Here is a 22,253-nt window from a genome sequence, read left to right on the forward strand (position 1 = left end):
CATCGGTATGTACAATTACCTCGGCAATGTTGCAGGGTGTGTTCAGGTTCACCGCTGAGATAGGGAAACTCTGCTTTTCTATGGAGGGCCGTCGTGTCCAACTGTTGTAATTTAGTTGACTTATAGTATCTTCTTTGATGTTATAAACACTTAATTTAAATTCAAGTGCTCCTTCCGAGAAATGACTAAGGACTTCTCGGACACTCAATGAATCATCTTGGAAAATGATTATAATAATGATCTGGAAAAGAATGTTTCAATAAAATAGTATACGCTTTACAGAAAAGATAAAAAGAAGAATACCTTGAGCGGAATTGGGGATATGTCTATAGTTGAATATAGAAAACTACTTCCATAAATTCCCTCGTTAAGATAATACATGTATGAAGGTGTATTATCCTTGTTCATTACTTCCCTTACGGAAAATATATTAGCAGCTAATGTTAAAGCAGATTCTACGAAGTATCTACCGGGTTCTGCTATGACTTCGACACCACTTTCAACAGGGAAATATTCATCCAGTGCGTTGTTAATGATATCAGCATACTAGAAATGGAAATGAATAAAGAAAAACTAATTAATATGATTATCAAATGACATTTGTGGAATAGTGAGAAAGTAATTATCTATATAAAAATTTACTATGAAGGAATTTTAAGTCCATATTTCCACAAACATGTTTATGATTCGTATAACTTACCATTTGCGATTTTAAATACATTTCAAGCAATGACTTTTAGGAAAAAAATACTTAATGGTGAATATACACAGTAGAAATGGCTATAACACCATCAAAGGTACCTAAAAACATTGTTATAAATGAGTGTCTCTGTGACCAAAATGCGCAGTATCAGAGATGAAGAATAATTAAGTACAGAGTGGTAGGAAAGTATCAAATAAATGCTGTGTATAGATAGTGTGTGCATAACTCGACCGGACAAACACTAAAATGGTCATTGTTAGTAGGATGTTTTCCGCCGTATCACCGAATTGTTCCCTCTTGAATCCAAGTACAATTGAATAGCAGGAACTCAAAAGAACGACGGTAGCATCACATCTTACCTGAAGGCAACAGCATAGTTAATAATCGAGATTCTCTTTTTGTTACTGTTGCAGGTGTAGTTGGGAAACATCAAATCTCATCGGAAATCAAAGATACAGTTGGTAATCGATGTTTTCTGCTGTGTTACACGTGAAGTAACGTAAGGTCCTATGAAATTTACTCAGAAGCAGCAACTTGGATTAGTTATGATTATTATCATTGGATTTTATGCATTTAAAATCAATGAAATATGCGTGTAACTATGCTGTTAAATGTGTTAAAATATGCACTAACAAAGTAAAGAAAAGAAAAAAGAAAGAGAGAGAGAGAGAAAGAAAGCGGTTTCAAAATGAAGCGAAGTTGTGACAAAGTTTTGGAGGTCAAATTTAACATAGAATATCTTAAATTTCCTATCTTTATCTTCCAGGATCTTCTCTTCAGAATTTACTTTTATGACAGTTACAATATATATATATATATATATATATATATATATATATATATATATATATATATATATATATATATATACTTCTAACCTAACCTAATATATGTATACTTCTAACCTTTTAAAACACATGCATAAATTATGGGATTAATATAAACACAGTGATATGAAAACAGGGTCTCTAGTTATGTTCATATTTGTATTTTAGAGTACATTTACTATACAAGAAATAATACGACCGTCACTTTTCTACAGGTTTTCACTGTACAAAAAAAATCATTTTTAAGGTATACTCCTTCCCGTAATTACCCTCACAGTATATGACAAATGCTTCTCTTGACTTTTTGGTGTCAGTTTGTGACATTTGTTCCCAGAAAATGACCTGTTAATCTCAGTAGTTGTTACTGAACAATATTTACAGAGAGGAGCAAGTTTAATTTTCTGGAAAATTGAAATTTAACCCTTAAAGGTATGGCAATAACATCCGTCAATTTCTTTTCCACAGAGCGACCGACTTTATCAGGAATTAACTGGACCTCGTGTTGAACTTCATCAACTTGAGCTGTGCTTTCATTGCACAGCATTCCTTACTTCTCTTGTTTCTGAATTGATGTCAACCACGGTTATTACAATGTATTTGTGATTATCAGATTTCTCTTAATATCTTGCCAGTTGTAAGCGTCTTTGCTCTGTTGATCGGTTTCTAGCATTACAGGTCCTCCATAAACTAGGCATTCTTCCATCCTGTCATACAAAAGGACGTTGTTGCACAGACATGTAAATGCATTGAAAATAAATACTAAAAATGAATTAATTACATGCTAAAGATAATTATATCTGAAATAGAAACTTATAGAATATACTGAATACGCTCTTAAGCATTAATATATGCTCTAATCTTTGAAATGCATTTATATGCACTATAAAACTTCAAATTCGAGCTGTATTTAGTCATTAGAAATCCCTACGTAGTTTAACAGAGTTGCATATAAGCAAACAAAACATGCATTTGCATAAAAACCCGATGTCTAGTAATAATATCCGAAGATGAAGAGGCTACTGTTATTTCAGAAGATTTCAACCGTCGGCATCCGAAACGTGGATCTATCACCTACTGTCGTCAAGCTGCCCTGGAAATTTAGCCAAACCAGTTCCACTACCGACACCATCGTTAAGGTAGACCACCAATGTGATCAGAGAAGGCAACAATGGAAGTAATTCTGGCATCAGTGTGAGTGAGCCCACAACACAGTATTTGTCGGCTGGCTGCCGAAACTTGCATCACATGAACAATCATAATCAGTATTCTGTCGGCAAATAAGGGGTATCCCTATAATCTCTCTTAGGATGAGACCAATTATGTGATATAGTTTGTCCAGAATATATCAATATCATGCTTCAGGACGACTCTGATTTACCTACGAAAACCTGTTTCTCTGTCGAAGCATACTTTATATCAAAACAAGCAAAACCTACGATACTGCTCAGACATGCATCCTCGTTGGGGCGAATCATCAGAGTTGTGGATAGAAGAAGCTCCTGGTATGAATCTCACGCCTCATTGCAATTCCTCATTGAGAGTACTCGTAATAGCCCAGAATATATGCAGTTATTGGACCAGTTCGTTACGCCATTATATTCTTCAAGCAGGATGATACTCTGCCCAATTTCTTCAACACGGTGTGCGAGTATCTAGATTTGTAGTTTCCTATAACGTGAATAGCTAATCGGGAACCAAATGAGTGGCCACTGAGTTCCCCTACCTCACACAAATTGGATAACTTGCAGACAATAATTTATGATGTGAAAATTCGAGGCGTTCATCATTTCCTATGGCGCATTCACGACTCGTATGACAACGTCATGTAAGAGTCGTATCTCCAAATGGTTTTTGCAGAAAACTTCGATTAAGTAAGATCTGATTATGATGCCATCGATTTTTCTGTACTTTTAGTAATGTCAATCGGTATATTGCACGACTTTCCTCTCAACTGGATTTGAATTCAAGATGATAGACTTCGAATACGTTGACCAAGTTGGTCATGTGACCTAGGATTTGCTAAAGTGTAAAACATACTATTATGAAGATGGTAGGGGTGGACGAACACTTGAACTTTCCAAGAATAACCAGTGCATTACAGACAGATTATTTGAAATTTAACAATGAGAATACACAAGGAATGCATCAGAGGTTTCCTAGTTCGAACGAAGTATATGCAGAGATATTAATGTTAAACAATGAAAACGTTTTAGTAAAAGGTTTAATAGTGTTAGCAATAATTATTCCGAAAATGTAATAGATTTCGTACAACAAAACTATCATTTACAATTTTCATTATTATTCATTACTTATCATTATGCATAAATTATAACAAAAACTATAACTTCATAACTTCAATTAATAACATTTCTTAGGAGCTAAATACATATTTTACACAGATGCATACGCGCAAAATTCCGATATATATCGCACACCCGATAGGAGACTGTGACAAGTGAAAAATACACATTTGTGGGAAAATTACTTTTCAAGTTTGTTATTGTATCACATGAATCATCACGAATACCCTGGAATACTGTAATATTTTCCATAAGTAGAAGCTTTGCTTTGTATATACTTAAACACAAACAAACTATTTGCTGAGCAAAAAAATATATTCACATGATAAACTACATACGTGTTACAGTTTCACCAACTAACACTTTGGCTTCATCTGACACTATCTTCAACTAATCAGATAGTGTCTGGTGAAGCCAAAGTGTTAGTTGGTGAATCTGCAGTCTTGGGAATTAACGTAACGCAAGTAACACGTTACTTGTAACGCGTTACTTTTAAGTAACGTTTCCTAGTAACGCGTTACATTTTTTCCAAAGTAACTGTAACGGTAACGCGTTACAAATTAAGTAACGTACTTAGTTTGCGTTACTTTTTCGCGTTACATTTCGGATGAGTAACTACAATATATGTATATTTTTTTTCGGAAACAAATGTTTCTTTCCTGTAAGTGAATTTCTCAGAATGGAACAATGGAGCATAAACGATGTCAGTGACCGACAATTCCTGCATTGTTCGAATTTTCCCGTTTCGCCTTATGACCTCTAGCAATGAAATTTGCATGTAAAATCTGTTATCACTTTTCATCTTAATGCAAGGCGGAACGGGAGATCTCGATGTGCATTTTTCCCGTTTCGCCTTACGAATTTTACGTTGGTAGGCTTGCAAATACATTCATAGATACAATTTGGTTTGTTTATTTACATAACAAAGTATAGTGCCACTTGCTGTTTTTGGAAGACGAGGACAGCCTCAGGGAAATCACGTGTACTGATTGCAAGCACCTGGAAGATTTTGTCTTAGATTTTCACAGCTCCAAATCAATACATACAGTGAGTGAACTACGAGTGCAATGGTATCGGTAGTCTATTTTACTTTGAATGGTGTTTTTTTTTTTTTTTTTTTTTTTTTTTTATAAAGATGGAGAACGAAAATATTTTATCGTTCGAACATTTTAAAGAGTATTTTTACTTAAAGCTGAAAATGATGGTGAACAGCAGTGGTGTATTTAGGGGTGGGGCTCCCGGGCTTAAGCTCCCTCCCCCCGAAATCTTACTTACTATAGTAAAGTATATAAAATATCTTGCAGAATTTTCACAGTTTCAGGCAAATCCCCCCGAAACAAAATCGTAAATACGCCACTGGTGAACATAATTTAAAAGTAAATTGGTGCCTCGGAGGGAAATATTTATCAACAACTAGATTGCCATAATTAACGACATTCAGTAAGGGTTTAATATGAATAAACGGTGTTCTGATGAGCAGGCCTACTTTATTGATGTAGTGTTGATGGTATGTAATACTAGAGTTCTCTTAAATCAGTTTGCATATCCTAAAGTCCCGTTTCGATTTTAGAGCTATTGGCAAATTTTGATTCACCCCCAGTTCATGTGTTCTCATTTTGTCAGTTGTGGTGTAATGTTTCCCTATATTCTGTATTTTTAATTTGACATAGCAACATTGTTATTATTATATAATTAGTTTAGCAGAATAATAATAAGCAACCATTTTTTCTAACGCATAGGGATGGGCACGAGTCAAGCTAAAACTCGACTCGAATCCAAGTCGAGTTTCGAGTCAAGTCACAAGTAATATTCTCGAGTCGAGTTCCGAGCCGATTCATTGTTTTTGGTGTCGAGTTTCGAGTCGAGTCGAGTTTGATAAATGGCTCGCTCATTTTAACTCGTTTTGAAATCGTGGGCTGATTACACTGGAAAGCGAGAGCCATGAGAAATGTAAGCAAAGCAGTAATATGGAATACTTTTAGTGTTGCTCACGAGAGGGGACACTGCTCGCATCTCGTCACGTCTCGATAGCGAGACTACATGAGATTTTTTATAACAAGCTTAGCTTGGCTCGGCTTAACTAAGTCGACGGCTCGAGCTGGTTGGTTGGGACAAGCCATCTGCTCAGTTCGACTCAACTGAGCGAAGGGCTCCAGCCGACTCGGTTGGGTGAGTTGTTGGCTCAGCTCACTTCTCGGTTTGAGCCGATAGTGAATGAGCTGTGAGCCGATCTGCTCGAGTCGTTGACAATTCTAAACCCGGGCCGAGCAGTTTTGAAGATATTTAGCCAATGCCCTATAACTTTTAACAACATTTGGCTCGAGCCCGAATACTCAACCTAAACCCTCAACCCAAATTCAGAAGCTCGTGAACAATGTCCTTGACTCCTAGACTTCAGGACTGCCGAGGTTAGCAATCAACTACTTTTTAGTATTCATATATAAATCGCCTATCTTTCATGTTTATACACAGTGTTGTTATTGTTATAATAATAATAATAATAATAATAATAATAATAATAATAATAATAATAATAATAATAATAATAATAATAAGAAGAAGAAGAAGAAGAAGAAGAAGAAGAAGAAGAAGTTGTAGTAGTAGTAGTACCATTGATAATAATTATATTGTCTATGTAAGATACTTCAAGAGAGTACTCGAAACTATACACCAGATTTGGCTCGACTCGACTCGAAATTCGACCCGAATTCGAGTCGAGTTGAAGGAAATTTTTCAAGCCGAGTTCTCGCGTCGAGCTCAAAGATGTCTGTTTCTAGTCGAATCGAGTTTCAAAGAAAACTTGCTCGAATTCACTCGTGCCCATCGCTACGAGTAAATGCAGTATGGCATTTTAGTCAATGTTACATTATGTTAAAATAAAATGTTCATGTAGTTATCAAGTAAAAAATTGTCCTTGCATTTATATAAATCGATTCAGAATGTGCAATAATAATAATAATAATAATAATAATAATAATAATAATAATAATAATAATAATAATAATAATTATTATTATTATTATTATTATTATTATTATTATTATTATTATTATTATTATTATTATTATTATTATAATAATAGCGTTAGTAATAGCAGTACGGAAAACTGAAGTAATAAGATTTTTTCACATATTCAAAGTTTCGGATCTAAAAGTAACGCGTTAGTAACGCGTTACTTTCGAAGTAAAGTGACAGTTACTTTCTTAAGGCAAGTAACGCGTTATTAACGCGTTACATTTTAAGAGAAAGTAAAGTAATTTGTAACGCGTTACATTTTTACAAGTAACTTACCCAACACTGTGAATCTGTAACACGTATGTAGTTTATTATGTGAATATATTGTTTTACTCGGCAAATAGTTTGTCTGGAATACTGGTGTTTCTACCATCTAGGGATTAATTTGTTTAGTTATGTTTCTATGAAAATACCACCAATTAGAACTCGCTTCTCCCTCTCTCTCTATTCTCTTTTGAGAGCGAATTGCCATTTTTTGAGTTGTAACACTCTTCCACCGGTTGTGCAATATACATATATATGTATACCGGTATATATCGGGATAGAGAGAATATTATGCAAACCGTGTTTTTTAAGTATCGTTTTGAAATTAAAAAATATACTTTTCGTAATAATTTCATCGTTACATGAAAACTTGTTCCTTAATAATCTACCTTTCTGTATAGTTGCAGCAATATTAAGGCACTTATCGTATCATACAACAGGCTTTCCGAAACCATCCTCATAGAAGTCTGCCGCCTGATTTGACAACCATCGCAATACGGCCATTTTGACCTCATCGTCATTGTCGTGGCGCTGGCCATCAAGATGCTTCTTCAAATGGAGGAACATGTGATATTCACATGGAGAAACTTATTAGATTACGACCATATTATGAAGCGTCTGTTTTCTTTTGCTTTTTTTTTCAACTTTCTGTACCAAGTCTTCAGTGAACACAATTAGCTACTCATTATGAACATTCGTGCTACCATCTTTAAAAGCTATAACCTATTTCCGTGCTATTCCATCGCTAATAATGTTTTTCCCATACACTTTACTAATCTGGTGATGAATTTCGGCCGCTTTCATGCCTTTAGTACCAAGAAATCGAATCACAGCGTGTATTTTACAGTCAGTAGGATTTTCAATCGGCGGAGACATTTTAATTTCTTACAAAGAAACGTAAATGCTGTCGAATGTTTCCACAAAGTCGTCTGTGGCTTGCCAACAAATGTAAGTATACACCACGCATAGGTGAGATGCCGAGCGCAGCGCTGCAGCAGCCGAATTTCAAAACACTACTTTACTAGAAACACGCCTCGTACTGTATATTTGTATATGTGCACATATACTTAAACCATATTAGACTTTAAGAGGGTATCTGAAGCTCACAATAAAGTGTTTTACAAGCGAAGAATGAGAAGTATGTGAAATATTTTACTAAAAAGAAAATGGTTTGTGCCTGTTTGTTATTTCACCGTACTTTTTTCTTGCCTCCCTGTTTGTATTTAGTCAACCCGCAGAACACATAGAACAAGATGTATGACTTTCAAGCACTTCGTAAGGTGACCAGAAACCAAAACGACACCTGAGATATGTTGTGTTGCATAACTTACACTTATTGGCAACCAGGGATGTAATGGTGTGAATGTTTAAAATCTAATCAAATCAAGGTAGATAGTCTCAGACTTAACATAGAAGTCATAACGCTCAAAATGTTGTAACATTTTTTATCGTAACTATAGAATACATGACAGGAAAACAAAGACGGCATTTGAATAAGATAATGAAAAGGCCGATAAAGAAAAACGTTATTTTTTATGAAAAACTCCTTCATCGCGGAAAAGACGACTTTATTTTTTAAAAAAATTACTAGTTATTAGTACAAAAATGTGTAATTACCTCTGATATACTGGCTCCCTTAGTTCCAAGAAAGCCTCCTCCTATATCCAACAGGGTGAAATCATATCCCACAGAAGAAGCATAGTTGAACATAAATCGCGATGCAGCAATCGCACGTTGATACGCGGTGGGTTCAAGGCAACCTGATCCAACATGGAAACTGACACCAACTAAGATCAGGTTTAATTTACGTGCCACTTGTATTAGATGACAAGCTTCCCTAATATTTGCACCAAACTTAGATCCTAAAGGTACAATGGTGGAATTTGATTCACAAAGAATTCGAATGACCAATCTGTAATGAAAAATGAAATTATCTTATTAGACGAAGTATTACTAAAAGAAATTATATTAAGAAATGTTATTTTCAGTTAGTTGTGTTTTGATATTATTATATACTTGCGATGCTGTACATTGTAACATAGAAGCGAGACGAAAGCTTATTTTATTATTGCAGATTTTCATCACCACATTCTTTACAAATATTAGTGTTTCACAAAAGTAGCAGATTGAAAAATTGATTTAAATCGGCTTTGAGATTGAATCCATTCCTTCATTACCGGTTGACTTTAAACACAAGGTTTGAATATGACTCAAAAGAGTCAGAATCATAAATCCGATGTTCCACCGAAATCAAATTGCTTTTTTTGTGACAAAAGTTATTGCGAAACTTGTACTTTTTTTAATTGAGAAGAAGGTAAATCAATGCCTTTATTCTTCACTGATTTTAACTTCATGCTGTGGCATTGTTACTTCCCAAAGAAAATGTTAATTTTTTCTTCAAAATTAAAGATTGTTTACGGAAAGTATCTTGGGACTTTTTTCTTTTTAATTGCAGGAGAGAGTGTAGGAACGAAGAGAATTAACCTTTAAATTCTTCAAGACTTTAACCCCAATCAGTGGAATGATTGGGAATCCTTGAAGAAAATATGAGTTGTGTGGCTTCAAAATTGAGTAATTTTGTGAAACTTATCAAAGAAAATTATTTTCTTAAACAACAAAACTTAGAAATTCGGTTGTAGTTGCTCCTTTGTGCCCACTGTCCTTGATCGATTTCTGTCAAATCGATGGGAATGTTTGATATATCCTAAAGAAAATAATACAGCATTTTATAACAAAATCAAAAGCTCTTTTATGTAGTTTATACCAGAAAATAATAGTATATACACATACATACATAAAGCTCAACTCATGGAAACTTGCAACATAGGATGGATTTTATTCCCTCTTACCTCGTTATTCTTGCTGAACTGCAACAAGAGATTTACGAGTATTTCGAAAGATGGACGAAAGCATACGTCAAGTATCTTAAAATTATACGGGAGTTATCGTGGAACAGACATATACGAACAAATGCCAATTAACTCGAATGATAGAAGCTCACTACCTTCACTTCAGTTAGGTTGTCTTGTTTTATCTCCTGATATTTATTTCAACCAAAATTGTACACTTAAGTCTAGTTAATATTGATCTCTTAAAGTATGAAACCAGTATCTCCTCTTGTAGAAAGTGAAACAATCCTTATTTATGCAGACTAGCTGAAATGCTCATTCTTTGCGCAAGGAGGATAAATTTATTGAAAGTATTTGAATCCCTCAAGCTTACGATTCACATTTTAATGAAAGGATAATAATAGATATGCGTATTATCATCCTCATCCATCACCCCCCACAACGATGGGGGATGGACTTGCACGAGTGTCACTATTCCTCTCAGTGACCCCGAAAGCTATTAATTGGACACTAATATCAGTCGTTTTCGATTACTTTTACATGTCGTCGCCTTCCTACTCCCACTATTCATCCCTATGCTTATTGGGAGTAAATTTGAATTTAGGTGGCAACGGTAGTGTCACTATTCATCTTAGCGACCCCAGAAACAAAGAATTGGAGACTAATATTTGTCGTTTTCAATTATTTTTACATATCATCCCCTCCCTACTCCCATCATTCACACCTATGCTGATTGGAAATGAATTTGGATTTACAATGCATCGGGTAATCACTATCCATATCAGCGACCCGAAAACTAAGAATTGGAGACTAATATTGGTCGTTTTCAATTATTTTTACATGTAATCCAGTTCTCACTCACCCGTACTTCATACAAAAAACAAACAAAAAAAAATGAAATAGAAACCTAAGAAAGGCCAGAGTCGAGTCATGTACCAAAATCACTAAAATCGATCCAGCGGCCTAGAAGGAACTCTCGCAAAAACATCGTTTTATTTATTTTATTTATATAGATATAGGTAAAGGATGTGTCATTAGGAACGCAACTTTTGAAATGCCCACCATTTCTGTTCTAATAAGTTGGCAGCACTGAACGTTACACGATTTTCATCTGTTGTCTTTGTGGTTTGATGTCATGAAGCTCCGAACAGCGCATGATCGTCATCTGTTTTCTGACCGTGTAGGAATAAAGCGCTCACCACATTTGAAATAAGTTTTCACTATGACAACACGCTGTTCCGGCTTGAAGCGCTCCATTCTTACTCGTACAGAGAACAGATGACGATCATATGCTATTCGACGCTCTAAACTGCTAACCATAAAGACAATAGATGAAAATCGTGCAACATTCAGTGCTGCCAACTTACTAGAACAGAAATGGCGGGCATTTCGAAAGTTATGTTCTTTATGGAACATCGTTAGAAAACGACCCCTCCCTCTTTAAAACGGAAATTTTCAGAAACGCTATTATACGTTTCCACCTTATTCAGTTATACCTAGTTTAATCTTTCTTACTTAATGGGCTCGTGGAAAACTGTATTTTCAGCATATATTTTAAACCCTCTTTATTCCCTGAGGATTCACCCTTTAATCAAAATAACATAACAAAAACGTAAACTAGTCCGTGGTTTCATGTAATCATCAGATTGCATGTAAAAAAAAAAAATCATCATAATTTGCACAGAGGACTATGAGAAGTTTGCAGACAATTCTATTTATTTGTACAAACTGTATATCCAATACCGTAGGATGAATAAATGCATGAAAACAATCCAGAAAATATATGCATGAAAATGCTGCAGAATGCATTCTTTCCGAATTAAGAGTCACTGAAATACCGAAAAAATAAACTTTAGGAGCGCCATAACGTAAACACTAACAATGGCAGAGAAAGGACTGTTGGTGAATTTTACAAGATATGATTGCTCTTTAAATTTAACGAATGACAAAATCATGATGAGTGGAAACGAGCGCAAGGGATTTCCCAAAAGGAAGGAGGGGATTCCCGAATATCCTGAACGTAAAAGTAAGTAAAAAGAAAAATGAGCTTAAATCGACGGAATAAATTTCTACATAGTTCCTAGAATTAATTTTACAATATTGATGGCGTCTAACGAAAAGGTGACCAAAGATGACAAATGTACCACCCTATAACTTTCATTAGCTGAACAATAAGGTAGGGATAACTGTAAAAGAAAAAAACACAGAAATGTAATTTGTTTGTAAACCTAAAAGTTGATGCTGTACGAGAGTCACGGTCCCTATTCACATGAAACTGATGCTGAAGCATACACCAATTAGCTTCTTCATTACGACGCTAGTAAGACGGCAGTACATAGTATGGTTAATGAGATATAGCCCAGTATATGGCATGGTTAATCAGATATAACTAAGTATACAGTATGGGATATTACCTCAATCTGGTATTTCTCTCTTGCCTGGCTCCCCTTACTTGGCCCAATGGAGATATAGCCCATTGGAGTATGGATCCAATTGGCTAAGGATAGAAGTCAGTGGAGAGCTTTTGTGAACGCGGCATTGAACCTCCGGGTTCCATAGGCCATAGAGTTAGTTAGTTAGTTAGTTACAGTATGGGATATAGCCCAGCATACAGTATGATTATTGAAATATAGCCCAATATATGGTATAGTTAATGAGATATGGCCCAGTATACGGTATGGGATATAGCTCATTATACAGTATGGTTAATGATAAATAACCTAGTATACGGTATATTAAATGAAATATAACCCAGTATATGGCATGGTTTATGAGATGGAGCCCAGTATACAGTATGTTTAATGAGATATAGCCCAGTATACGATATGTTTAATGAGATATAACACAGTATATGGTATGTTTAATGAGATATGATTCAGTATATGGTATGTTTAATGAGATATCGCCCAGTAGTATAGGTTATGGTTCATTAGATGTAGCCAGTATACAATATGGTTAATGAGATATAGCCCAGTATACGATATGTTAAATGAGAATGACATGTTTAATGTGATATAGCCTAGTATACAATATGGTTAATGAGATATAACCCAGTATATTGTATGGTTAATAATATATAGCCAAGCCCGTATCCAGGTGGGTCTAGGGGGTCCGCCCCCCCCCTGAAATTTTCACGGTAGGCTTGCACTATAATATGGTGATGAACTATAAATGGTTGGATAGGGCCCCCTCTACATTTTTGGGCTGGCTACCGGCCTGGATAAAGCCCAGTATATAGTGTGCTTAATAAGATATAGCTCATTATACGGTGTGGTTAATGAGATATAGTCTAGTATACGGTATGGTTAATAAGATATAGCCCAAAATTATGGTTGATCTAGAACTTCAATTTTGGTTTAACTCTAATATTGTTAACATATGTCAGTCACTGGGTGACGTAGTGCTGAACAAAGTAAAGTGCTTGGGGTAAATTTTCGTACATGTTTTGCGAGAAAATGAAAACAAGCAAGATGATGTAAACTAAATTCAGAAGCTCCCGGCGTGCAAAACTGTAGATCACAGCCTCTGTTCTCAAACCGAGCTTGTTCCTGGCAGCTAAATAAAGGGATCTTTACAGTAATTTCTAGGTGACGGGCTACTTTCCCACCGAATTTCGTTCAGATCCGGCCAGTAAGTACCGAGAAACAAAGTACAACATACAAGCCGAGTCGGACCAAGCTGAGCCTGTCCCTGGTCTAGCCCGGCCACCAAATGTAGCACTTTTTTATTCATTTGGCCGTGGGCTAGTTGCTCACAAAATTGGGTACAGATTCGCAGAGTACTTACCGAGCAATAGGATCTAAAGTACCACAGACAAACATGATCTGGAGTGAAACTATAAGCCCCGTATGTTATACTCCGCGTCTGGAGCTAAAAACATTTGTTTTCACACAAATAAGTATGCCATTCCTTGAAAATAATAATTAGTAGCTTATATTCTGTTGATAAAAACATTTATTTGTGTAGTTTGTATGTAAAAAGGAAAAGCTATTAACCAACACATAGCGCGTAACGATGACCCATAAACTCCGATGACCCGAAGGTCATTCATATTACTTCTAATTAACTTTGAGTATAGAAAGTTGACTTGGACTTCAGAACGTAGATTCTTCAACAGTTAAAAAAATCGGAAACTAGGAAAAGATTGATCATATTTTTAATTGTTTCTAGAAACAACTAAAGATTTATTTTAAGAATAGAAAAAATAACTTTAAAAAATTTAATTACACAGGCCTATGTTTTGACTTACCTTGCAGAGGGAAAAATAGATTTCACTTTATGAAGCTCACTTTCATTGTCAAAAGTCATAAGATCAATTCCTTCCTTCTTAGCAAATGTAACATGTGATATTGCTTTCGTTGGATTTGCATAAATAATTCGATTGGGTGTTACACCTATCTCCAAGACATCTGCTATTTCTCTCTGAAAAATTCAATAAAAATATCAGACTCAATAAACTGCAGGTGAAGAAAACATGTCCGGATTAAAGTATCAAAGAAAAAATCAATAAAGTTTTCTTAAATTTTTGCAAATAAAAAAAATAATTGAACTACAGGACATAGTGTATATGTATAATGTTAGCATAAACCAGTTGACAATGCTCCAAGAACATTGCCAGAACGAACTTAAAAAGTTTTAATTTTTCGTATTAATTTCTGTATATCTATCCATTTGTAAATTCCTTGAGTTCTCAAGTTTTTCCATATGTTTTGTTTAAGAGTTCTGTTAAAACGTTCTACGATATATTGTTTTACGAAGACACATTCTCAAAATTGAAAAATTTGCAAAATATCTCTGTATGGTCCCCGAAATATGGCTCCTTAAATCTCCCGAAGTCCGAACGTTTTTGACCAATATCTCGGGAACGGTAAGAGTGACACGAAAAATTCCATCAATTCTTTCAGATAGTTTTTGATGTTCTATCGAATTGACGGCTCAAAATGTTTTTAAAAAATGCAAATTACACACACACACACACACACATCGAGAATTCAGTAAAGAAATTCTTAAGTTCGTTGAAAATGTATGGCAGTGAAAATTGTACATCTCGGTCCCATTGCTTACCCTCTCCTATGTTCACATCAAAAACTGATGATGTTAACAAAACTCAATTTTAACGCAGGCCGCTGGTCCTCCCATGACTACTACTTAGCGCGTTCTTTCCTCCTCAAGGGTCAAGTGTTACGGTTAAACACTGGCTCGGTTTTACCTGTTTAACACAAAGCGGGTGTTGAACGGTGTTAAATTACACGATGGCGTAAATTTTACAGTGTGGAAGTAACAATTTGATGCAGTGTTAGAGAATTAGTTGGAGCACGGAAAAAGGAGCAGTGCAAAGATGTACTCTCAATATATATCCCTTGTCGTTAGTACCACCCAAACTAACATGCAGAAGTAAGCTCTTGAAATACTAATATTTATTACTGTAATATTCGTCAGTGATCCACCAAGCCTTTTTATTTGCTAAGAACAATGATTTAGCAAAGATATCACAACCGCTTCAAATTCCTGTGAATTAGAGAGACATATCTGTATTGCAGTTGTTGGCGTGTACGTTGCAGTGGAAGGATATAATTATGTAATAGCTGACATTGAAAATTTGTATTAATCTTTTATTTTTAGGTATGAACAAATCTCTACATGATATATTTGACATTTGTATACGACCAACGTATTATACTTTCTGCAATCTATTACGATAATAATTTGGTTAACAGTGAATTATCTGGTTCTCGCTGTATTTTAACCCATAAGAACTCTTCAAATAGTACAAGAAAATTTGACACGACACTTTATTACTTTGGTGGTCAATACCCAATCTTTCCTTTCACTCAGGAAGTGGGATTGGCAAATCGCAATGTTGAAGTCACAATTTCCTACTTTCTTGCCGACTATACGGTACGGAGTATTTGGATACGGGGAAGTCTATTTTAACAATTCTAAGGTTTTCTCCATGCCCCATTACACAAATAGCGGTGAGATGCCATTTTTTGAGTACCTGTTATTCATGGGAATTTAATGTATATACTGCACAGAATTATTTGGCTTTGTGACTACAGAAAATCCGTCAAGAGTGATTTGAAGTGACGAAGGTGTTTGGTAAAGACACAGTTAACGAGAAGTTTGTAAAATTCATATTCTGTCCACGGGTTTACGTACAATTTGTGATACTCGAGAGATGTTATTTACAGTCGGACAGAATACTGTGTTCTTTGTACGGTCCACCCTTGTCTGGCGCCACGTTCGGTAGGATCTTTGCGGAACTATGCCATGATGTATGTGACATGTAGGACTATTTAAATAACTAAAAGCAGGATTATTTGAATAAGTACGCACTAAAATTTGAGTTCTTTTACATAGGAAACTAAGTGTAAATTTAGTTAATTTACTCATTGTACTGATACTTGATGAAATAGTGAGAAAGTATAAAAGATAATATGGTCTGTTGGAGTGAAATAAGAAGTCCATGTAGAAAGCAGTTGATGTAATCGGTATTACTTTGTACCGCCATTATCAAAAATAAGTTCATAAGGTGCAAGTAAAAAATGCTCCCTTGGTGTTCATTCAATAATATTTAGTAAAGAATTGGAAGAATGTCTTGCTAAGAGAATAATATGTATGAGCGAAGGATTATTTCCATTCACACAACAAGATGTGCGCAGCGCGGCCCTCAAGCTCGCTGCCAAGACATCACCAAATATACTTGGAAAAAATAGTAGGAAATATGGTAACTGTTGTTCTCTGTTCTCCGAAAGACATAATCTTTCTCTTACAAAACCAGGAAGTCTTTCAAAAGTAAGAGCTGCTGCGCTGAGCACAGATATAACCAAGCATCATTTTGAACTTTTTAAGCTTTTCAAACCCAAAGTATACAAAAAGCCAAGTGCTAGACTTAAAGATAAAATAAAGTACTTTGACACCGAGTCAGATTCTTGCTATGATGTTAGCCCTGTCGTAAATGTTGTTGACTTCGGATGAGAGAAAGGAAAGTGGAAATACAAGTTCTGTAACGGAAAATGGTCCTATGTTATACGTAAAGACAAAAGAAATTAAAATATTATAAGTCAACAGTGCAACACTTGGTACCGCGAATATTGTGTCGGTGAAAAAGGAAAAGCTATACCCTTTTTGTGGATACTGCAAGTATGTTTAACTTCAGACAGATCTCCAGCTTGTTTCAAGTATCATAGTTATGTAGTTTATCGGTGCAATATGCATCATTAATTATATATTATTGTAATTCAATTAATTTTAAATATATACTTTAAATGTATTATTAGTTGAGTGTGAATTTATTATTGAACATTATACAGAAAACTACAGTTTTCTATTAATCTTCTATGTAATCGCCCTATACGAGTGGCGTTAATACATTTATCTGAATAGCCCCGCTCAATTTCAATCATTGTGGTTCGAGTGTGTATATCAAGTAATTGTGTAACATAAACAACTTTCTTTATCTACACATTCAACCACCATTAGAATGATATTGAATATCTGAAATAACAATACGGCTAATGTTCTTCCGACAATTTTGAATAGAAGTTGAACGTATTTAAATAGTCCCCCCCCCTACTGTATTTCGACCGTCTTAACCAATTTTACATAGTTTATGCCACTTATTTTATTTTCCATCAATATACTTATTTCAGTTGGACTAGAAGGGAAATGGTTTTGTAATGTTTGATAATTGTATACAAAACATCAAGTTACAAAAATCATTCTATATACCAAGCAACTATGTCAGGTTGAAATAACCACTACAAACTTTAACAAATTACCGTGAAATACAATGGACTATTGATTTAATCGACATCTCATATATAGTCACAATATACTGTTAGGCAAACTATACTCTATGAGATAAATCCTGGGATATCTCTTACGAGTTTTCCTAGTTAAAATTTCAACGGTCTACAGTAGATCCCATAGTTCTGGAGCTATGGACCTTTGAAGTTCATTTTTTTCATGGTTTCGGTAGCCTATAACTCTGAAAGGAAGCATTTGTGCACCCAGGTTGGTCTATACTTTTTGTCTTACCGTGGTGTCAAAAATCATCTCCCAAACGTTGTCGGTGTTGTTTTGAAACACTTTGTATATATATTAATGAGTACTGTATACATAGATGATAGACATACACTTTGTATATATATTAATGAGTACTGTATACATAGATGATAGACATACACTTTGTGTATATATTAATGAGTACTGTATACATAGATGATAGACATAGTTTGTCTCTCTACTTACTTATGTATGAAGTGATATTATTATTGGTCTGTTCTATATTTATGAATTGTGTAACATTAAACTTACTTTAGATGCACAATCAAAGCCAGTTCCAAGGGCAGCTAAAACTTTCAAAACTGCTGGGTTATTATTACACTTCATAGCTAGAGGGAAGAAATATAGACAAAGTTTTCATTAGTATTGCTAACATTAGTGTATATTATATCGTAAATCGGAACATACATATAGTGTAATAAATTGTCAGAAAATGTCTACTAAAACAAAGTTGCATTCAATAGTATAAAAAACCACTGTTTATGATACATGGCAGATGAATGTGATAGTTGTAAGTATCCTTAACCCTTAACACACCAAGTGGGGTCCTCTAGGGACCCCAGAGAGTGATATTTTGTGATACAACTGCCACTATAAGAACCAATTTATTCTCGATTTTTATACGTATGTGCCCTGTATCCCTTTGGGATATCTGCCACATAATTAGATCAATGATACGTTCGTTAAAAAAATGTAAAAAAATAAGTTGAGAAATTAAAATAATACTTGGGGTCCCTAGAAGACCCCAGCTTGGTAAACAACGTTGACGATTTAAGTTTGGTGCGTTAAGGGTTAAAAGGAAAAATTGGTAAGAATACGGAAGTGAAGATTTGAAGAAATAGAAGTGTAGATATTAAATCAATATAGAGTTCTTTTACCCACAACTTATCCCGTACTTTTTACAATACTTTTATCAGGACACTTTGATGTTTATTTGTTAATGTTAAATTGTGCAACTTAGATTTCACGCACTTCCGTACCGACTGCAGCTTTGATTTCTCTTTTTACATTCACGTAAACCCAATGGTAATGTAATATTGGTACAAAATATTTGTTCTAGTTTATCTTTTTATTGCAAAATTAATTAAATCGTTGAAATGTTTTTAGATTTCAAATGTAAATGGGCAACGTCAGTTACTCAAGCATTATTTCACATGACAGAGTGATTCGAGACTCTGTGATGACGCCAATGGAAAAGTTGGAAACTATTTTCTTCGTATTTTTTTAAAAATAAATATTCTTTTGAAAAACTTTGGATGTAAATCTTGAAATACGAAATCTTAAAAAATAAAATAGTGAAGCTGAAAATTAAATATAATAACCATAAGAAACTTTTAAAAACAATTATTTCATAAAACGTACTAAAAAAAGTACGAAAAAAAGTTTTAGTGGGGTAAGTCAGTGTTATTGCCTGATTAAAAGCACCATCAAAAAGAATGCATTAGAAATGGATTTTTTTTTATCAAGATGAAGAAATAGTAGAAATAGTACTAGGACTAAACCGTTGGCCGCAAAATAACAGGTTTCCTAATAGCTATAAAAAGCGTTAGTGCCCACCTTTAGGAAAAATCTCTCGATGTCTTTATTCTTAGTCCAATTACTTGGTTATACCCTACGATATAAATACATAAATAAAATCTTGCTTTATTTGTTTGTTCCTAACCTTTGTTAATGAGGCAATAATACTGAATTACTCCAAAAAAAAAAGTTGAGAATGCTTCAAGAGCATTGCCACCACGAACTTCAAAAAATTGATATTTATTAACTTATACCAATTGCACTATGTACTTTTATTATTATAATTTTTTTCCACATATTTTGTTTACAAGTTTTGTTAAAACACTCTACGATATGTTGTTTTACGAAGACACATGCTCAAAACGGAGTGCTCAAAAAGTCAAAATTGAAAAATTCGCCAAATATCATCTCTCGGTTACTGTTCCCGAGATATGGCTCCTTAAATCTTCCGAAATCGGAACCTTGTTGGCCAATATCTCGGGAATGGTAAGAGTGACGCGAAAACTTTCATCACTTTTTTAAGATGGTTTTTGATGCTCTATCTGGGCGGCTCAAAATTCGCAAATAATTTAATCTGATGGACTGCATAACTAGTACGGTGTTGTTGTATCCTACTGGCTAAAGCGTAAAATAAATATTCTCTGTACGCCTTGTTAATGTCATTTGAAAGCTTATGTTACGAAATATTCATGTGCTTTCGTCTATCTTCAGCCTCAGACATTAGGATGTAAAACACGATTTTCGTATAATCTATTTCAATGTATTTAAACTCGGTTCCAAAGGAACAAAAATTTTGTTCAATATGTTCATGAATGCACGAGGTAAGTCAAAATAGTGTGAGTAAATTAAAACAGTATAAAACGCAATGTCATTCCGAAAATTCTTTATTAGAATCTCATGCTTGGAAACTAAGGTCACGGGTCTCGTTCTGTTGTTGGCAACATTGAATTAAAGATGACTACAGAAATAGATTCTCGGGAAATGGCACGAAAGGAAAATATAGAAGCAATATATTTGAAAAAATTGGAAAAGGTGATAAATGAATAAATTCAAACCAACGAGCACCGAAGAAATCACGTTTTGAATTTTGCTCTACTCTGTTGTAGCTCATGCAATTTAAAACCAATCTATTTCGCACACACTCATACATACAATTAAAACTTAATCACGTTCGGGAACCTGCTCATCCTATGAGTTGTTGGATCGTGCTTCTGTTCCTAAAGAGTCTCCACGGCCGACGTTGCATTCGAAGAAGTACCTAGTGATTGTGAGATGCTTCGTGTACTTCTTGGCTGTAATGATTCTCTACACCTTTTTCAATCCAAACCAATTCAATGATTCAGGAACTTAAAGATATGGACCAAAAAAATTATGTTAAGCATTGGTCAACTGTGAGAGTCTAATCAACTTTAAGACATCTGAATAAACATCCATGTTTTCCATCATCTGGAATTGTTCTTGTCTTCAACACCCGAAACAGTGCTCACGAGGCCTTCGAACACCTAACTAACTCAGAGTCGCAAATTTTTTGTATTTCTAGGGTTCTATAATAGACAGACGTTTGCTGGTTATGGTTTTTAGTTAATTTATTCCGTTCAGTTTCAAGTAACTTACGGCAGTTTACACTTACGGTGCAAAATCCTACATTAATTTCAGAACAATCCAGTTTTTCAGGATTTCTCAAGCTCTTCAAGTCTGGAACCAGCGGCGCTGATTTCTATATTTATTTAGATTTTTTCTTGAGTATATGACAATTCTATACACACACATGAAAGAAAGGAGGATCTCTTTCATGTGTGTGTATAGAATTGTAATACACTCAAGAAAAGATATATATATATATATATATATATATATATATATATATATATATATATATATATATATATATAGAGAGAGAGAGAGAGATTCTGCGAGGCCCAATCAAATTTTGAAGAGGCTGGACCCCTCGGTCCCTTAGAATCAGCTTCCACTCGAGCTTTACGAAACCCAAAAGGGTTTCACTCAATCATCTAGTGAAGAATGACATGAACTACTTGATGCTTTATACTGAATTTCAAAATATCTATCTCTTACATTGTTAAAAATTGCTGAACTATATGAAGCACTTCAGTCTGATTCAAGAATTTCACGACCGTAGGTATAGGGTTCTACTCATTACTTGAAAGTGGGTCGCGAAGCATTGGTTGAGAATATTAATTTGTCGTTTAAAACCCTAGGTAGTACAAGTATTACAGATGAACTACACGTAACGGAAAGGAATAAGTGTCTATCAAGGAAACTCGTTAACCAAATTGAAATTAAACTTTAAAATTACATACACTTGCTTTCTACTCATATCAAATGATTTTACTAACAAATTAATCCAGTCAACTTGACTATTCCTTAAAGAAATTCGAACGATATTGTATATGAAGAGGATACAATTTAATAAGATCTGTATTTAAGGGAGTGTATGAGAAAGGATATAATACAGTACAATGATTGGCAATGGCAAAATAGCTAGAAAGGCCAGATTTATATATACAGTACCGGTAATCTTTAAACATAATTACACTGCCTACTGTTTTATGGTAGTAGCCAAGACTAAACTGACAACATTGACTTTTCAATGGAGATGTGAAAGTCTTAAAAATATCGTAAGTTAAGAAATCAATAACATTTCACAATTTAAAAACTGTACATATATAGAGCGCATGTGTTGCAAACT

At 34.6% G+C, this 22,253-nt stretch overlaps 1 protein-coding gene across 1 annotated transcript in view; it reads right to left on the reverse strand.

The window, feature by feature from the left end:
- LOC145667544 (ornithine decarboxylase-like) overlaps positions 1–22,253 on the reverse strand; it is a 42,153-nt gene that overhangs the window by 10,976 nt on the left and 8,924 nt on the right. The window contains exons 4-7 of the mRNA XM_081735017.1: positions 18,278–18,354; positions 14,208–14,380; positions 8,727–9,021; positions 304–546 (exon numbers count right to left, since the gene is read on the reverse strand). Of these exons, the coding sequence (XP_081591143.1) occupies positions 304–546; positions 8,727–9,021; positions 14,208–14,380; positions 18,278–18,354 (788 nt within the window). The remainder of the gene's footprint in view (positions 1–303; positions 547–8,726; positions 9,022–14,207; positions 14,381–18,277; positions 18,355–22,253) is intronic.

The sequence above is a fragment of the Thermobia domestica genome, chromosome 13 (assembly GCF_964235325.1).
Source record: "Thermobia domestica chromosome 13, izTheDome1.hap1.1, whole genome shotgun sequence".
Taxonomy (NCBI): domain Eukaryota; kingdom Metazoa; phylum Arthropoda; class Insecta; order Zygentoma; family Lepismatidae; genus Thermobia; species Thermobia domestica.